The following is a 19,015-nucleotide window of genomic DNA, read 5'->3' as shown; positions in this document are numbered from 1 at the left end:
CCAACACCAGTCAGCAGCACACTGCGCCCGCTTTTGTCTTCGTTGACGTTTATCAGCTCATCACACATTGGTTTCCCTCTAAGCCCCGTAGTGTAGTGCTGTAGCAGCATGAAGGGGCCAAGCTCTGAATATCACACAAATGTGACACCTGGAGGGCATGGAAAGAGGCCAAAGGGCAGTTCTCTGTGTACCTGGGAGAATATGGACAGCGTCTGTCTTCATGAGGACAGAGGGACAGTCCCGGGGTATGTTACTACACTCTACACACTATCTGGGTTTGTTGTAGTCAGCTCGTCAGACTAAATCTCTGTGATCAGTTCATCATTATTTCCCAATAGATATTTGTGTCATAATCACTGCATGAATTCTTTGGTCAAAACGTTCCGATCAGTTCATCCATGCAGGTGGATTTGTAAAACATTTGAAGAAATTCCCACCAAGCTTTCTGAGGTTTCTCAGTAACGAGACAATAACAGGACAATAATGGGACAACACAAAACATACAGACACATTCATGAAAGGATTGGTGGCCTGTATTGACTCTAGAGACGCTGGTGATGTACCTTACCGAACCTTACATTAGATAACCACCAATAAACCAGTGATTTGACCACCACATCTCCAGATAAAATCCAGTCCATCCAGTTTCCTACGGCCAAGGACCAGGTGATATAATCCCACTGGGCAGAGGCAGCCGACCCCGTTCAGCGCACTGCATGAACACCAGGAACCGACAACACCGTCCTGTCTGTGAACACCACAGTCGCTAAACAAAACTAAACATAGCTCCGACTGGAAAGGGGGTCAAAGGTCAAACAGAACATTCAAGTCTGACCCTTCAGACTGCATCTATTAGTGTAGTTCTGTCCAGAGGCAGGGCCGTGTCTGTCTGTCACCGGTCAGCTTACCTGCGAGGCGGAGGGACCCGGAGTTGTAGATGGCATCGTCACGCAGCTCCCTCACATGCACGGTGACCGAGGAGACGGCATCAGGCCACACTCCATCGGACACACGCACCTGGAACTGGTAGATGTCGGGAGGGGTGTTCTCTTTGATGATCAGGAAGCCGGTTCGCTTGTTCAGGATGAAGTAACTGAGGAGATAGAACCAACACAGAGATGTTAAAAAGACAACATTTCAATGCATTTATTCTGAATCATACAAGCCAAGCCTTGTGCAGGGATCAATACATGTGGAGATCGCTTTATGGACCAGAAAAAACGTTAAACAAACTGTGCTCATTGAATGAAAAGGTTTGAATGTGAATGTCAACGTTTGAGACGTTTTTACTCCAAAACAGCAGCGGGGGGGTTCTGGGACGACTGAGGTCCTTCAGGTTGCCGCCTCATGGGCCGTTCTCCTGGCTGCTGCTGGAAGGCAGTGTGACCAGGCTCCAAGACTGGCCTGTGTGTGTGCGTGTGTGTGTGCAGCATCCAGTTTCACCACAACGAACATCACCTGACCCTAGTTATATCCTAATGGCTCAGAGCGTAAAGGGTCAAGCTGCTGAATCTGGAGGAAACTGCTGGTGTTCTGCTGATTGGACTATTTCAAATGTGTCGTGAGTCTGCAGAGACCAGTCATTTCAGTTATTTGCCCATCAGAGGGTCGCCATGGTAACCGGCTAAGTGGAGAAAAATCCTCAGTATGACTGCTGGCTTATGTCCTGCAGGTCCAGAGTCCACCAGATCCGTCCTTATACAATATGTCAGGGCTGGCACTACTCAGAGGCTCTCTGTATGTGCGCAGCGTGGCCTCAGCAGTGCATGCAGCCCTCTAAAAAAGCAGAATAGAAAAATGATTACCGACATGGAGCCTTTTTATGGGACTCCTATTGATGGGTGTGTTCTCGGTGGTGTGCAATGTGCACATTCCTGGTGTATACATCTGCTGGGATGTGATGTAAAACTCACAGCCCCGAGTAAGGGCTCTGCTTGGGTTCATCGACCTCTGATTAAAAATACAACCATTAAAGTTGCAAGCAGTGATCAACATGAACATCCCTGCTCGTTGGGGGTAACAGCGGGAAACATCCAGGCACCACGCAACAGGAGCTGAGCTCAGTGCAGTAATTAAAATCTGAAAGTCTCTGACAAGCGTGTCACAGAGTTAAGAATGAGGGCGGGGCCACGCGATAACACACAAATGATGGGTGTGAATAATGAGAACTGGGCTTTATGTGTCAATATCTCAAAATTACCACTACTTACTGGTTTGTTGCAAAATGGCCTTTTTTGGAACCAAATCAAAAAAATTGCAAAACCCCCCCGTTGGGACAGAAATGGGCTGAAATGTCACTAAATTTAAAATGTCTGCCTTCTTTATTCTGAAAAATTGCACAAATTTCTAAGCATTTAAACCCTCTAAAAAAGGCCATTAATTTGAGAGACTGTTAGTAATAGCGTTAATAGAATTGGGTCGGACATACAGGACATAACTCTACAAGGTGAACATGTAATGCCAGGCACAGGATATACCAATAAAGAAACTACTGTATTTTCTATATTTTAACAACAAATCGGACAGAATGAGAGGATCAGCACGGACGGAATAAAGATAGAAATAAAAGATTAAAGCAGATGTGTTATGCAATATTCTTTACTGGTTTGGTTGCCTTTATAACTGTCCAACATGAAGACAGACCCATATAAATACGCTTTCATCCCCCCCAGCCTTGTGTTCTACTTAGCATTTTGGTGTTTACTCGGTTTTCTGCTGTAAAGCAATAGCCCCCTGGGACGGTAATGGAGAATGTGAGAGGAAGACACAGGCAAAAATGAGACCGACTAATAGGCAAAAAGACATGCAAGGAAGCAATTTCACTTGGTCCTCCTCTCGACGCTCGCCTTGAACAGCAAATGAGCTCATTCAAGTTGGATTAGAGAGGAGATCCAAGGCAGAACCTTGGCAAATCAAATAATAAACCACTTAGTGGGTCACATTAACTCATTTTACAACATATGCTGTGGTGGTAAATTATGTCTAATGTATAGCACTTCATTTCAGCTTCCACCGACGATTTTTTACTATTACAAGTACCAACACGTCTTTGTGATGTCATTTCATTTAAACGGGACACGTGCACTAGACCTATTATACAAGATGCATCGATAAGCTTTTAAATAATACTAATAATAGTATTATAAAAGTACAGTGGTGTTTGTTTAAATAAAACTAAGCCATTCAATGGCTGAAGTATATGAACAAAGGCAACCGTGATTCACTGACATGAAAACATATGAAGTAGAACAAAAAGAGCTGTGACCCAAAATCAGACAGATCTATCATCTATCAACACACAACATCACAAACAATGGCCAACAAAACCTACGTATCTGATATGTAAAAGGGGTTTTGGGAGATTCTTGAGCAAAGGAAGGACAATTTTACAATGGTAAAATGCAAACAATCCAGCAGGAACGGTCCTCAATGAGTGACCTCAGTTACCTCGGCACGTGTCCTTCAAAGACGTACGTCTTGTTGTCCCAGTCATCAGGGTCAGGAGAGTAGACCTTTCCAAGCACTGTAGTTGGCATCCGGCCTGATAACAGAAACTAAGTCAGTTCACTCTTTTTCAGGACATCCTTTGGTAAGAAGAGTGTCCGTCTCAGCAGGTGTTTTTACATGTACGTGTTCTTTAGTTGGGTGTTGATTAACTGCGCCTGATACACAACCAACACCACAAACCACCTTTACAACCATTCCAATAGAAACTTTATCCCAAACTTTACATTAACACTCCCACGCACACACAAAAACAAATAGACATGAAATATAGAAGAACTAGAATGAAGGCTAGAAGGTGTGTCAAATAATGACCTCCCAGAAGAAGGAAATGCACAGCAGTAAATGCTGCCTGGATCCTCAACGATAATGATCACGTAGAAAGAGCAGTTGTTGCGGAAACCATCTGGGAATCCTTCTGAGAGTCTCCTTAACAATTTAAAGGCCGACCCTGGCATGGTGAATTTTGGTCCCTTCTCCTTCGTTGAAAGGAACTCAGGAAAAGAAAAGTGTTTCAATAAAAATCTGATATTCTTCTATTTTGAAAGTATGTAAGTATGAATATGAACAAAACCTGGATGTGTGGGGGATGTCGTGCCCGGACATCCACTGGCTACAGCCTTTGTTCCCAGTGGCTAAAGTGCCATCAGCCCAATGGCTCATGTGTTCGGGGGCACAGCTCTGAAGGGTAAAGAGTTTAGCGGTAGTAAACCGCATGTCGCATGCAGCAATGGCGTGCCCTTGTCACCCTGAGAATTGCCCCATGGGAGTCATTCTGGGACAGGGAGCATGCAGACAGATGACTGTGTGCTAACAGCTGGTGAATAGAGCCAGAGGTGAATAACACCATGAAAATGATCTGCTGGTGAGAATTGCGAATTAATTGGCACTATTAGTTTCACCTGCCCAGACTGAAAATATGCGTTGACTTCAGAGTAAAAAACAGCCTGGAAAAGATAAATGAAGACCAGTACGATATGTGTACACGGAGGAGCGCCTTACCTCTGTGACTATTGATGAAAATCTTCTTCTCCCCGGCCACATGTGCGTGATCGTTTTGGTCGCCGATGGTCACCGTTAAGGTGGTGGTCACCGTTTTGGCTGGATGGCCGCTGTCGCTCATGATGATAGGAAGGAGGAACTCCTTCTGCCGCTCGCGATCAAACGTCCTCAAAGCTGTGAGCGTCGCCGTGCCGTTCAGGTTGTCCTGCAGGTAGAAGTCGTTGCTGTGGCGATACTGGGGGGGGACGGCGAAGTGAAGGGGCGGCCCGTTCTCTGGGGAGTCCCGGTCCACAGCATGCAGGAGGGTGGACGTTTGGTTCAGGCGTACCACCTAAGCAACAAGGGAGAGCATGACAGGTTGTGCTTCGTCAAGTTTCAGTTGTTTAATCCTAACTTTATTCCTGTCACCATTGCCGTGCGTTATACTACTACGTTGCATCACTATATTACTGTGTCCCACCTACGTACCTGTGGTCCGGCCGCATTCTCAAAGACCATTGGGGAGTACGCTGCCTCAAACTCGGGTCCGTTATCGTTCACATCCAACAGCGGCAGCTGGACCGTGGCGCTGCCGGCTAGAGGTGGAACCCCGTGATCAGTTGCTATGACAACCAGGTGATGCTGCGATATCCTCTCCCGATCCAGAAGCCGGGCCACGGAGAGCACACCGGACTGGTCGATGGCGAACAGCCCGTCGGGATCCGAGTCCTCAGATAAGCTGTAGGTGATGTCACGGTTCTGGCCCGAATCGGAGTCACTGGCCACCAAGCGCGCCACACTGGTTCCAACGCCGATGTCCTCCGGCAGTGGGGCGAGAGCCAGGAGGTGCGGAATGAAGACAGGAGCATGGTCGTTAAAGTCCTCCACCTCCACCGCGCAGTGCAGAAGGCTGGAGAAGTCCATGTCCTCAACCTGAAGCAGAGAGCTCGTTTAGTGCCACATGCCATGCCAGTACAGGCAAGATTCAAGTGTATACACATACATCATATCTGCCAAGTGTTACCACAGGGCATCAATAATAACCGCTGCTAAGAGTGTCATGTTTTTGGTTTGGTTTGTTTGTCTATTTGTCAGGAAATCACTGAAAAACAAGGCCAGACTGCATTGAAACCAGGTGAAAACGTAAAGCAGGGGCCAATGAGGAAGAACTGAGAACAACTCCCCACTTTCTTTGTCATTTTGCAAAGTCTGTGCCCTTCTGGTTGTGTTTGTAATAATTGATAACGATCATATCCATTGTTTTGTGCAATAACAGTACTGATAACCCTCGTGTTAGGAGACCTTTTTTATTCCTTTTGGCGAAGAAGCAATATTACCCAATTTATACATCTATGTGCATGAGTGTGCCACAGCTTTCTTCATATCCCCTCATAGGGTTTATTTCTGGTTAACAGCTACCTCTCACATACGAGTTGCCTAGTGGAGCTTTAATGGTCTGTAGCTGACATATGACACCGCCTGTGTCTTCTGTGACTGACTTTATAGTTCTCCCACACCCAGAAAGTATTTGATGTAGCTGTTAAAAAGGTGGCGTCGATTTGAGAGATTTGTGCTCACTGTCAAAAAAACCTTAAGATCAATGCTCAGAGAATTTCCAAAAACAGTTCTTCCTTGTCTCCTGAGTTTTTACACTTTCCAGGAACACCTAGTCAGCACAGCGTTCTTCATCATCTGTCAGATGGGCCCTTACACATTCGCACCCTTTGCTGAAAGTTCATCCTATTAAAGTAAAATGCAACTCTGCGAATTAGAGAAAGATTGGGAAACTGAATCAAAGCAACCTTCAATCGAGTGTGCCGAGCTTCTGGCACAGCTTGCCCTACCTTCAGCGTGAGGTTGAACCTCTGCTCGCTGTGCCGTTCATAGTCCAGACGTTTCTTAAGCCTCAGGGTGCCGCGCTGCTCCTGCTTGTGACTGACCATGTAGAATTTCTGCTCTTGGTCTCCAGCCACAACACTGAAGGTCAGCTGGGCATTTTCTCCAGTGTCGCTGTCCTCTGCAGTGAGCTCAAGGACCTTACAACAAGCAATTACATTGTGTGAGCCAGGTAGCATTTAGGGAGTGGTGGCTTCTTGTATTATGGGTAAATTGATTGAAATGACCCATCTTTTTTTTATAACTGACATGAATAAACCCAAGGAGCAGACATGTGTATTAACCGATTAATAAAAAGTTTAATTAATGCTGTTTTGCCCGTTTCACAATCACCTTATAAACTGAACAGATAACTTTTTCACAAAAATTAAATAAATAAATTACAGTCCATGAGGATCTTTTAGGCAACAGACAAATTTAAAACTGAGGGCCATGTTTCAATAATAAAAACTGGGACAAACAAATATTTCATAATTTGCTTGTTAACATGGTTGTGAATAAAAGAGCATAGAGAACTTTGTCGTATTTTTTAATACTGAACTGACCTGTAACATCTTAGCTGAGTTACAGGTCAGCCCTGCAGTCAGATGAAATGTTGAACAAAGCTGTAGTTCAAGGCTGACTTCTGATTCCTCTGATGTTTTTCTGTGTGAACCTGTTGTGTCTGTTCTTAATTCTGGTTATAAAATGATGAAGTATTTCATTACCATTATGTGCCTTCCTGAAATAAATTATGTTTTTCTATAATAGCTGTATAAAACTAAACGACCTACCTCTGCATTGGGCTCTGCATTCTCAGAGATCCTTGCCAGGCAGGACCGCTCAGTGAATCTTGGCGCATGATCGTTCACATCTTTAATTTGTATGGTAGCAGTTCCTGTTCCCGTCATGCCTCCCCCATCTCGGGCCTCCACAACCAGGAGGTAGGACTCGACCTGCTCCCTGTCCAGACCACCCATGGCCACGGTGATGGTGCCTGTGGTGGGGTTGATGGTGAACATTTCCGAGAAGGTAGGAGCGCCTCCCACCTCGATGCTAGTGGCGTCTAAACTACCCATAATCCGGTAAGAGAGCACGGCGTTCTGCCCCACAGCGGGGTCGTCCAGGTCAGTGGCTGTCATCTCCATCACGGACGTCCCCGGAGCCGAGTTCTCGGCCACGTCGCCGTGGCAGCTGGGGGCGCAGGTGAAGACTGGAGCGTTGTCATTAATGTCCCTCACATTGATGATGACGTCGGTGAATCCCGTCAGGCCTTCGCCGCCCTCGTCCGTGGCCAAGACCACAAAGCGCCACACGGCCCGCTCCTCGCGGTCCAGGGTCCGCTGGGCGTAGATCTTGCCTGTGACCTCATCAATTATGAATTCACTCTCGGCCCCCTGGCCATGGAGGGAGAAGCGCAGGGCCTCCTGGTCAGCATCCTTATCCGGGTCAGACGCCGTTACCTGTGACATCAAAAGGCAGAGCAAGACAGAGGGGGTGATGAGAGTGTCATCACGTTCTTTTCACCCTAATTATCGGCATGCTGCGGACGTGATCTCTTCGCTGGAGGCAATTCACAACTGCAAAGCTGGCTCCTTGTGCTCAACCCCCACCTCTCTTCTTCTGTGTGTGCCTTCTCACTCATTCTCAACGCATCGGCATTACACCCTGGGCACCCCAAAGATGTTTCAATTCACCACAGTAATTGTGGAGTGACGTAGAGCCAAGATTAACCTGTGTTCCTTTGAAGCGTAGTTAAGAGAGCATCAGGCTTACTATGAATCACTTTAAAGGGGTTAAAGGCAGTTTACCTTGCCCTTGTCAACCCACAATTGGCTGACAGCCCTCCTAGACACCAATGGGCTGTAACTGGTCGTAAAAACACTTCAAACTCAAAAACCAGCAGCAATGTTTGCAGGCCGTTGCCTCGGTCAGTGGCTGCAATGTAATGGTAGTTTGGTTAGCACCACCCAAAACCTAAAGCAAGCCAACTGGCCCCCTGTTGTGTCTCTGGGCAGAGTAGAAGCTGTTGGTTGGTAATGCAGTCAGCTGTTGTATCACCCTTTGGCGGGGCTAACAAATTGTGAGGAGTCTGAATAAAACAGGCGATAACACGACTGTTGAGAGAATCATTTGAACCTCGAGAGGTCCTTGAGCATGCAGGCATCACTGGCCGCCCGAATTATTATGCAGTTTGCTGCGGCAGGATTCAAAATGATTTATTTGCATTTTGATCGCGTCTTATTAATATAGAACAAACAGAAACTTTACATTTGTTAGCGTGACATCTAACACAAGCAAATGTTTCGGTCATAAGGGGCCCAAAAAAATGGTCTGAAGTAAAACCGATTCTCTAATCAACATTCAAGTTTAGAGCAATGTAATATAACAGCATATGTTTAGATTCTATGTCTTAAGTTATCTTAGGTTTATTAGCATTGTGATGTCTGTCCAACTCTCCAGAACATTCAAATATGATTACATATGATTCTATTTATAACAATGCTTGCATGTGATAGCAGAGCGGGGTGAGAGTTGGACTGCACCTGTAACACAAACACCGGAGAGCCATCCAGCTCCTCGGTTGCGCTGCCGTAGTACTCGTTCACGGTGAACACTGGAGCCTCGTCATTCTTGTTCATCACGTTCACCACAACCATCGTGTAATCCTCCCACTTCCCATCGGAAGCCAGCACGTGAAGCTTGTACCTGTAAAGTTTGGCTTCATCAGCGGCTTTCGCAAAATAACAATTGCTTATAAAAGCTTCGAAACTATTAGAATATGGAAGTAGAATTGCATCAGAATTGTAGTTTAAGAATTACAGCTGTGTCTCAAGAGATTCTCCCCTGGTGTGTGTTCCTACCTCTTGTTCTGTTCGTAGTCCAGAGGCTGGGCGATGAAGATAGTGCCCACTTCTGGCTCCACATCAAACACCCCTCCCGTGTTCCCTGACGTGATCTGGTAGCGCAGCTTAGCGTTTCCACCTGTAGAACCGGAGACGAGTCATTTTCATGAAAGGGCTTTTGGTGGATTGGAGGTCCCTATCGATAGAGTGGGGTGTGGGGGCCCTGGAGTCGATCTCAGTGGGTGAAGACAGGGCCCCCCTGGACTGACCACCACATAGGGGCCGATAACAATTCATCATTTATGTAAGGCTCATTTCTCTGGACCCTTGAGCCCCAGACCACGTTAAATCTTCATAATTCTGCCACGTACCCTTTCCTAAAAGACTCTCATACAAATAAATAGAACATTACCAGCGACCCCATTGTGGCTAAATGTATGAAAGAACCTTGATCCACATGACATAACGTCTGTCTGCACCTTCTGAGAATGATTCAACGTACTGCGATGCTGCCTTTTTAGCAATCAGAAGGCCGTTAAAAATGGCATTTAGATTGTGTTTGCAAAGACTTGAGGTTACTGAAAGTTCATATTTAGGGTGGAAAAGGAAATAAAACTATTATTGAGAATAATGCATTGCCAGTGGTATGCATACAACAGTACATTCTGCACAGAGTGGGTTGTGTTGAGGGGAAGGCTTAAACCATATTTTGTTACCATGAGTATTGTAATTATGAAAGCGTATTAATGCATAATGTCAGGATTGGCCTTCTCTCCTGGCAGGTCTCCCTGCTGCCGCCATTCGACCTCTGCGGCTCATCCAGAATGCAGCAGCTCCACTGGTCTCTAACCTTCCTAAATTCCCCCACACTACTCCACTCCTCCGCTCTCTTCACTGGCTACCAGTGCCCGCATCCACTTCAAAACACCGGTGTTCCAATTTTATTCTTATCTATAACAAGTTGGAAATCGGCTTATTTGATGAAATTGCACTTTGTTAGTTGTTTTTCTGAGTTTGCATCGTTACGGTTGAAATGCAGTTATTGTAATTCGCTTTGGATAAAAGCGTCAGCGCTTGATGGCTAAAAGTACAACAGTTAGTTGAGGATGGGCTTGAACAGCAGAAAACCTCCTCAGCGTGTTCCTGTCCGCTGAAGCATGCAAACACCTTCCAATGTAGAAGTTGACTTATTGGGAGCGGATGGCAATGGGATTCAACTTGACGAGTGTGACACGTGGTATTCAGAGATTCACATTAGTACCATTTGCACGGCTTCCTGCGAAAGAAAAAGGCCTGGATCAGTGTTGAAGAGGCTGTTAAGCGTCACTCAGAATGTAAATGCACCAGTAAGTAAAAATGTTTGATTGGATAATAAATAATCCATCGTGCCAAACTATTCAAAGTCATATTGCCTTAAAGTCAACCCTCCCATTATCTCTCCCAACTACTCTTTTTAACTGCTTTTGTTTAAGTTGCGCAAAGCCACATGCAACAATGCTGCACTGTATTATGCTGATCAACACAATGTTCCCCCTCAATGCAATTATGCAATTACTGGTAAAGCGACGGTCTGCATCTCAATCACTAGTGGATGTTCCACCCTTAATGGTAATAGGAGAGCGAAAAGGGAGAAACCTCTGAAGACGAGAAGCGATCTGCAGCTTATTAGCGAGATGAAAGTCGAGGAAGGAGAGGAGAACACACTAATCCAGATCGCTTTGTACCTTCAGTCTGTTTGCTTTTTAAATGAGACATTTGGGGATATATGCAATCACGTTCCTGTTCTTTCCCCTAGTTTTCTCAATCTCGTAAGTATTCAGAAAACTGCTGAGACCCAACAGAAAAAAAAAGAGGAAGCGCAAAGGGGTAATACAACTGTTCACATAAACAAAGCAATTGAGAGAAAACGTATTCCCAGTTGCACCAATTTCAAAACTCTTTTCATCTCCCTCAGTGCGGAGTGTACTGACAAGGGAGTAACAGACACACACACACACACGTTCGTTTATACATCACCAACAGTGAACTACCACTCCACTAAAACCAGGGGGGTCCTGTGCCATCGGTCGGAATTTGCTTCCTGGGAATATTAGTTTGTGTGCTTTTTAATTGGTTTCAAAGGAGCTGCTCAGGGGGATTCGCCTCCTTGAGTGATGTCGACCTATCAAAGGGCCTGTACCCATTCTTTCACTTCATAAGGTTGTTCACCACAAAGACCTTCTGTTTCATTCAAATATGGATCATTTGATCTGAATACATGTTTAAACGTTTGTTTGGTACAAATACTACAAAAAAAGCCATGTACACTTTAATTGCATACACTCATACCAAGATACACAGTTTTAGCAACATTTACTTTAGATTATCTTTAGTGAGGTAAAACATTACAACGTTCATTTTAATCTTGTTTTTGTGGAAAAACATAAATCTTGTGTTGCATGGTGACATTTACACAGCCTACTAATGCCAACATAACCAATGCAAAGCTTGCTTTTACTGATTAGTAATCGTAATTGTGTCATCAGCTGCCTTTAGATTGGCGTCTCCTAAAGGACCGGCCCAGAGGACTTTTACTAGCGTTCTGCATGTCTTTTGCCACGTTTTATTGCATAAAAAGATGAAGGCTGAGTGGTGCACACACTGTTTAAAGTGGAACATTTATATATTTCATATTTTCAACAGCTGTTCAATGAAGCATGAGCTTTTGGACTAAACTATTAAATCCATTGAAATGTAGGCGAGTGTAGATTATCGGCTGCTGTCCTCTGAAGACAAAAGCCACCGCTCAAGAACATTGAGGGTGAGGATTTGCTTTTATGAACGTTTTCAGTTGAGTACTCCAAATGATAGAAGCGCCATTCTTTCAGCTCTTTGATAATCTATGGAAATGATTACATCTTTTAACTACAAAGCAGCTCTTGCTAATCTGTGGTTTCACAAGACTCACCATGAGCTGGGCTTTAGGTTTAACATTTTAAACTATCCAAACCATCCACCTCTTAAAATCCTGCTCCTACATAGTAATGGTGCTACTTAATAGGCAATTCATTCATCATATCATGCATACAGTATGTCGGCTACATCAGCTATGCAATGTGCAAACACTGTGCCCATTGCTGTCTGCCAGAAGATTCCCCGTCTCCAATCTAACAGCCTCCTCCCCGACTTAATCCTTTGGACGCACAAATAGTCAAAATGGATCACTGGCATCTCGCTCAGCTGGTGGTAATACGCCTTTCCAGGGTTCTCACACTCGCACAACAAAGAAAACCAATTCGCGTCTATGATGTTGTGCGTGTAGCTGCCATCCATGACAGGTGCACAGCAGGCCTCTGCACTCCAGTATGAAAAATGCTAGATAATATGCTGGTTACACCTCTAGCCCGTCTCTTCATCTTCACATAGACAACGGATCCTCATCTTACATTACAGGTCATTTCGCTGCTGCTTTCATCCAAAGCGACTTACTTAGCAGTTTTAACCCATGTTTTTTTTCCAATTTTTTTGCCCGGCGAGCAGTTAGGGGTAGAGTGTCCTGCTCAGGGACACCTTGACATGGGACATGGAGCAGCCAGGGTTCGTACCCCCGACCTTGCGGCTCCCTGCACAGCCTTCCTACTCCATGCACCACTGTCTCCTCTCGCTCTCCTCCTTTCAGGCTTCTGTATTTCAATCACAAATTGATCCAATTCACACATTTCCTTGTGTGTGTGTGTAGGTGTGTGTATGTGGAGGAGTGTGTAGGTGGGACACCAAGGTCGTAGGCATAAAGAAGCATTTGTAAAAAGGTCTGGTCTCACTACACTACTTCAATCAGTGGTACAGTTAGGTGTGTTGAAATATATCGATTATTTCTCTATGAGTCAATTTGGGAAATACAGGACAGAAAATGAAAGGTAACAAGGTCTTTATGAGTACCAATATTGACTGTCTCTGGCTCTCCAAAAGGATTCTCCAGAGCTTTGTAGCAGACAGGAATCAGAAGGCGCTTTTTCTAAGTAAAAACCGCAGCAGCAGTGATCACTTGGACTCCATTCAGAGGCCCTCACTGGGTGAAAACCGATTGGTTTGAATGTTGATGACAGCTGTAAGTGTGTATTGTTTTACACAAAGGTATTGCTTCACAGTAGGAATAGGGTTTTCACAGATGAACCTCAGCAGGCACATAAGGGCCCGACATTTGTAACATCGGATCCAACTTAAAAAGGTAAACCGTAGTGTCTGATAGTGATGGCTGAGTATATGTAGCACGTCGGCCTGCACTTATTGACGTCAGTTGAGGCAGCTCACTGGCTAAAATGGCTGGTTGAGAAATAAATACAAATAAAATAAACCACCCATCCATCATCTCAAAGATGCAAGTTGAATCCCAGCCTGGACACTTGAATGCATTTTCAACAGGAGCTGATTTAATCTGATGCACTTGCACTCAGAGAAATATATTCTTTTCATTAAATCATCTGCTGATGAATCATTACTTGAACTCCAGCCAACCTCATGTCAGAATCTTGGGTTTGGTTCAGTTTTCAATACATATTTTATTTCATGAAGACTAAAAGTACCAATGCTCCAAAGGGAGAGGGAGAAAAAATAAAAATTTAGTGGGATCAAAACAGTTTTCTTTCATGTGTTTATGAAAAATGTTCTTTAAACCATTGCTTCAACAAAGATCCTTCAGACAGAAATGTTCTGTGATTTTTTTTTTTTTTTTTTCATTTTGTCCTCTTTATAAATGCATTTGTTACATTCTATAAAATACAATGTTTTGGGAGGTTACTTTGTTTTTTGACAGGATTTGTTTGTCATTGTATTACTGGTTCCAGTAATAGAGGCTGAAGATGCTAAATAGTCCACCACTTGGTTGCTGTTCAGAAAATGATTTAACATTACTGGAATCCAATTTTAGTTTGGAAAGAAATGCATTTTAATCTGTACTAATCTGCCCTTGTGGAAAATATGAATGGGTTTGATCCTGTTGAGGACTGATGCACTTCAGGAAACAACGACAAAAACACTACAAGATTTCACTTGCCAAAACGTTTACCACACACTATAAAAGATGAATGAGTAGAATAAAGAACTTAGAAAGATAATCTTCACAAAACCTTTTTACTCTTCCAAAACAAGCTCCAAGGAATTCAGAGTAGACGCCCAAAACAATGACAGTGTAATGGAACTAATTGGAAGGTGGGTGTTAAGCTTCTTTGACAAACATGCCACTAACAATTATTATTCCACCACATCGTTTCATGCAAATAGTGGTTTGCTGCTAAATTAAAGCTCTGAGTGTCGTACGGAGAACCTTGAGGTCACAAACAAAGAAATCAGAAACATTTCCGTTTAAAGTTGGAAATTGGATTGCCTGAACTTTTCCTTCCTTTTTTCCTCACTGGCCTCGCAGGGCTTCCGTAGTTAAGTGAGCAGGGGATTTTCTGGCTGATACAAACAAAATCAATCGTTACTGGACAAAAGTCAAAAGACAACTAACAAACGCTGCATTGCAGCAACAAAAGAGGAGAAGCCGACTTCTTTCTAGTAAACATGGATGGAAGCAATGTGGTTTCAAATAATAAGGAAAATGAGTTTATAAAAGGCTTTTAAGAGCAAAGACAAGATTTAACATGTTTTTGAGAGAAGGGATGCACTCAGTGTGTTTTGGTGAAGGACACTGATTATAAATCGAAACTTCACAGCGTGCCCTTAAGGCTGCTGTGTTTTAGTCTCACGAGTCGAGAAAGTCCATCACCATCAGCAGCTAAAAGGCCCCGATGGAAGCCACGCCACACGCCTAACAACGCATGGCCATTATTAGGGTAGGTGGAATCAGGAGTCGAATATCAGACCCAAATTCATCATGTGGACAGAACCACGGCTCTAAATGAATTTATTTTATGTCTGCCTTTGATGACGTGAAGATCTTGAAGCCTGTTGCAGTCCCCTTTCAGCCACAGTCACATGACGGCGTTGTTGTATTCTAGGATCATCCATGACGCAACGTGGGGAAGCACAACTAAATGCTGCTGTAACGCCGTCTTGTTGACAAACTCTCTCAATGACATGTTCATTGTTTACACGACTCACAGAGAAGTCAGGTGTTCCTACGGGGGGGAGCTCGGCACTGGTTCTTCATTGAAAGAAGAAGAGCAAAGAATGCCACTGAAGTGAAGAAAAAAAAACATGTTTTTGCTATTCTTTGAAAGAAGGGTCATCCGATCAACTGGCAATTTCCCATCTCTTTCATGTCCTCCCCCGGCAGTGGCCACAACCTATTCAAAACCACAGCTGCCTGCCTTATCCTCTTTGAAGTGTTTTGAGTCAAGATAAAAAGTATTACTTGACTCTGATTAAAAGCGAGATAAAAAAGATCAACTAATTGCAATCAATTGGTAGTTGATAGAACCTGAATGGAAGGTCTTATTCTCGTAGATGTGAAGTGCAGCAGAGTGAATGGAACCTCGGGGGCTGTTGACTAAACAGAGCACCACATCCTCAAACTGGGGGGAAACCCAGGTGGGAAATAAAAAAACGCCAGTGGTGTCAGAAGGTTCTGAGAGGCGGTGCTGGCTGCAGTCGGAAACATTCTAACAGTGAGAAATGTTTCACCAAAGAAGTGGGGCAAAAAAGCCTGAGGTGTTCGCATCGCAGCGCCTCACATATTGCTCCGGTTGTCATGACTTCGTGACATGTTTTGAAGTGGAAACCTTTTTTTTTTTTGTCCTCAGTAAAAGGGGTTCAACTAAAGCAGTGTGTTGCCTTTAAGGCATTTCTCTATTTATGTTATTTTTCTGTGAGATCGGGAGCAGTACAAAGGCCGGAGAGGATTGAGAGAAATCTGCAAGCATCCACTAGGAAGCATCTTAGAGGCAATGCTGAGAGTAATTTCACTTTGATGCTACCTGTTAAGGTCTTTGTCTCTGCTTGGGTTGGTTTCGCTATTGTGTGGTTTTATTTCCAGTCGAAGGTCAAACTGTCTTCATTATCGAGGCCTGGCTCAATGTTTATTCAGTGTTCCAACACACCGCACCGGACATTACAAGCAGTGAGGTGAAAGGTTCGCACTTAAAGTACCAACGCGACCATCAATCCTGCACACTTCTTTCTCTACATCCATTGCCTCATTTTAACACACACACACACACACACACACACACACACTCTCCTTTATCCTCGGCACCCACCTTCGTCCCCGTCGTTGGCACTGACTGTGAGAATGGCAAAGCCTACGTCAGCGTCCTCGTCCACGTCTACTTCATAGGACACCTGTGCAAACGCCGGCTTGTTGTCGTTCACGTCGCTGATGAAAACGCGAACGTACGCCGTGTCTGCAAATGAAAAGGGGACGTAAGAGGTTGTTCTTATTGTGAACATGAACGAGTGTCTCAGTCTCTCTTGGATAGTGACACGTTTTGCCACTTCTACCAGCCTGCACACTTACATTCACACACAGACGGCATTTCTTCCAGCACACAGACAGGAACACAAAAAACATCCAATTTACGCTGTCTCACACTGTTAAGTTGCATCCGTTGTACGTCACCACCTTTTTCAGACTATTTTACCATGAAATACAGACATTTTTCAACTGGGGACCGAGGGTGGACGACATAATGTCTTTAGGTCAATGTATGAAGTTAAATACAGCAAATATCATCACACCTCTGATGTTCTTTGTCTTCTTTTCTAATTTCAGATTTTCTTTTACTTGGACTGCTGTTGTCCTTTGAAGCTTTTAGAAAGCAACTATCCTCTGCAATACATACACCACAACAGCTTGACACAAACAATTTGTAACACTAACAAGAAATAACTCTCTGCTATGCTACATGAAAACATGAAAAAGCGATACAGGAGGAACGACGAGAGACCAGAGATGCAGCAACACAACGTTCATTGCCATCATATGACATACATGGAATATGACTTGGCGCTTGGTGCTTGACTGCAGACAACGTAGTGCAGGACTAAGTTAAAGATATAATAAAATATATGCTATGGGTCAGTAAGCTAAAGCTATGGGTTGAGTTAAGAAATAAAAATAAAAATAGAAATAAAAAGAAAGAAAGTGCACCAGCTAACAGAAAGTGACAAGTGAAAGTGTATGTACATGAAGAGAGTAAAGAGTCAGTCAGTCAGTCAGGGGGGGGGGGGGGGGGGGCGGGCTCTGTTGATGAGCAGAAACTGTTGGTGTGGCAGGAGGTCTTAGTCCTGATGGACCTCAGCCTCCTGCCGGATGGAAGGGGCACAAACAGATCATGACCAGGGTGGGAGGGGTCGGCTACAATACTACTAGCCCGCTTCAAGGTCCTGAAGGGATGGCAGTGATATGGATTTTGGGCCAACAAAATGAAATGCAGTTTGTGTCCCCATTTGGCTACAAGAAAAACAAAGAATTCTTTGTGCAAGGAGGATGAATCATGGCCTCATAGAATCATGGCCTGAAAACAGTTTGACGATACTCTGCCGTTGCTCGGGTGGGAATTGTAGATCAAGTCTGTTCTCTTCCCCAGGATGGAGATGTGTGATGAGCATGTCGGGTTGTTTGTGGTTCCCAGGAACTTAAACATTCACTGTTCCACCTCTGCTGCATTCATGTAAACTTTGAGCAATAGGTTGTTCTCCCACCATCCCTCTAAAGACGGTTTATTTCTGTTTTGAGTCTCAGCGCTGCCGTTGCTTTGCCTGCAAACTGAAATGCGTGACCAGGAGGGGGCTGAGCACACAGCGCTGGGGGCTCCGCTGTTGAACAACTGCTGCATTTAACTGCTGGAGGTGAGGCTGCAAGTTCCAGCTGCCTGGCTTCTGTTCATGAGGAAGTCAAATAAACAGTTGCATGAGGTGAGTGAGTCCTCAAACGAAGGGCGCTGGGCACTCTGATGTAGGTGGTGTTATTTTCCTTTGTTGTGTTGTATTTCTGTTGCTAAAGAACAAGTTTCTCAAAGCACCTTATAAGGAAATGAGGGGAGTGCCACAGGCCGCACTGCAGACTCTTCAGGTAGAGACGATGGTGACTTCCTTGAAGCAGGTGACATCCATTTACTCCTTGCGGAGACAAATTTAGTGTTACTGGTGTTTTTGTCTCTTACCAGCCTGCTTTGTCTCATTAATGGCAACTCCCAGTCTGACGCTGCTGTACGCTTTCATGTCACCTGTCCTAAAGGCATCTTTTGTGTCTCCATTCATCCAGGCCTTCTGCTTTGGAAACAATTTTATGGTTGGTATCACCGCATGATCAATACATTTTCTGATATATTGCGATAGTGTATGATGTGCTCCTGGGTCGGGCCCGGTCTGTGCATTCAACACAGTGTGCAGAGCGATAAGCACAGGGTGTATGCAGCAAACGCAGGGACATATTGTATCGTGCATCGTTTCCTCTTGTCTAGGTGTACACATTGAGGTGGAATAAAGGTGTTGTGTTTTTTAAATCCCCCGGTAAAACATGTTTTTGTTATGTGTATGCTGATAACCTCCCTACAAAACTATAATGGACTTTTTGGGATGAATGTGAAAAGTAATTATCTGGGTAGGTTTCTGTAAGCACGCGTGGACAAGAGTCTCACTTTGCTTTGTAAGTCCTATTTCCTAAATCTTATTTTCCAGAGACCGAACATCAGCGAGGAGCTGGATTGGTAGAAGTATAACTTTGCTTCTCTGCTGGGTCCAAACCATCTACGCACGTGACCTAAAGCATCCCTATTTCTTAATTGGAGATCAAAGTTGTGAGAAGAAGCTCTCACAAAAGAAAGTGGAACAAGATGGGATTTTATTTAATGGGATACCATTTTGTCTGCGTTTGAAGAGATGGTTTG

At 44.4% G+C, this 19,015-nt stretch overlaps 1 protein-coding gene across 1 annotated transcript in view; it reads right to left on the bottom strand.

Moving 5' to 3' along the window:
• si:ch211-186j3.6 (neural-cadherin) overlaps window positions 1-19,015 on the bottom strand; it is a 199,009-nt gene that overhangs the window by 75,081 nt on the left and 104,913 nt on the right. The window contains exons 16-24 of the mRNA XM_037490285.2: window positions 16,385-16,528; window positions 9,225-9,345; window positions 8,907-9,069; window positions 7,155-7,823; window positions 6,330-6,521; window positions 4,975-5,418; window positions 4,507-4,837; window positions 3,448-3,541; window positions 909-1,093 (exon numbers count right to left, since the gene is read on the bottom strand). Coding sequence (XP_037346182.2) covers window positions 909-1,093; window positions 3,448-3,541; window positions 4,507-4,837; window positions 4,975-5,418; window positions 6,330-6,521; window positions 7,155-7,823; window positions 8,907-9,069; window positions 9,225-9,345; window positions 16,385-16,528 — 2,343 coding nt within the window. The remainder of the gene's footprint in view (window positions 1-908; window positions 1,094-3,447; window positions 3,542-4,506; window positions 4,838-4,974; window positions 5,419-6,329; window positions 6,522-7,154; window positions 7,824-8,906; window positions 9,070-9,224; window positions 9,346-16,384; window positions 16,529-19,015) is intronic.

The sequence above is a fragment of the Pungitius pungitius genome, chromosome 4, assembly GCF_949316345.1.
Source record: "Pungitius pungitius chromosome 4, fPunPun2.1, whole genome shotgun sequence".
NCBI classification, from domain to species: Eukaryota; Metazoa; Chordata; class Actinopteri; order Perciformes; family Gasterosteidae; genus Pungitius; species Pungitius pungitius.
The sequence above is the reverse complement of the archived record's forward strand: the minus strand, read 5'-3'. Positions and strand labels throughout refer to the sequence as shown.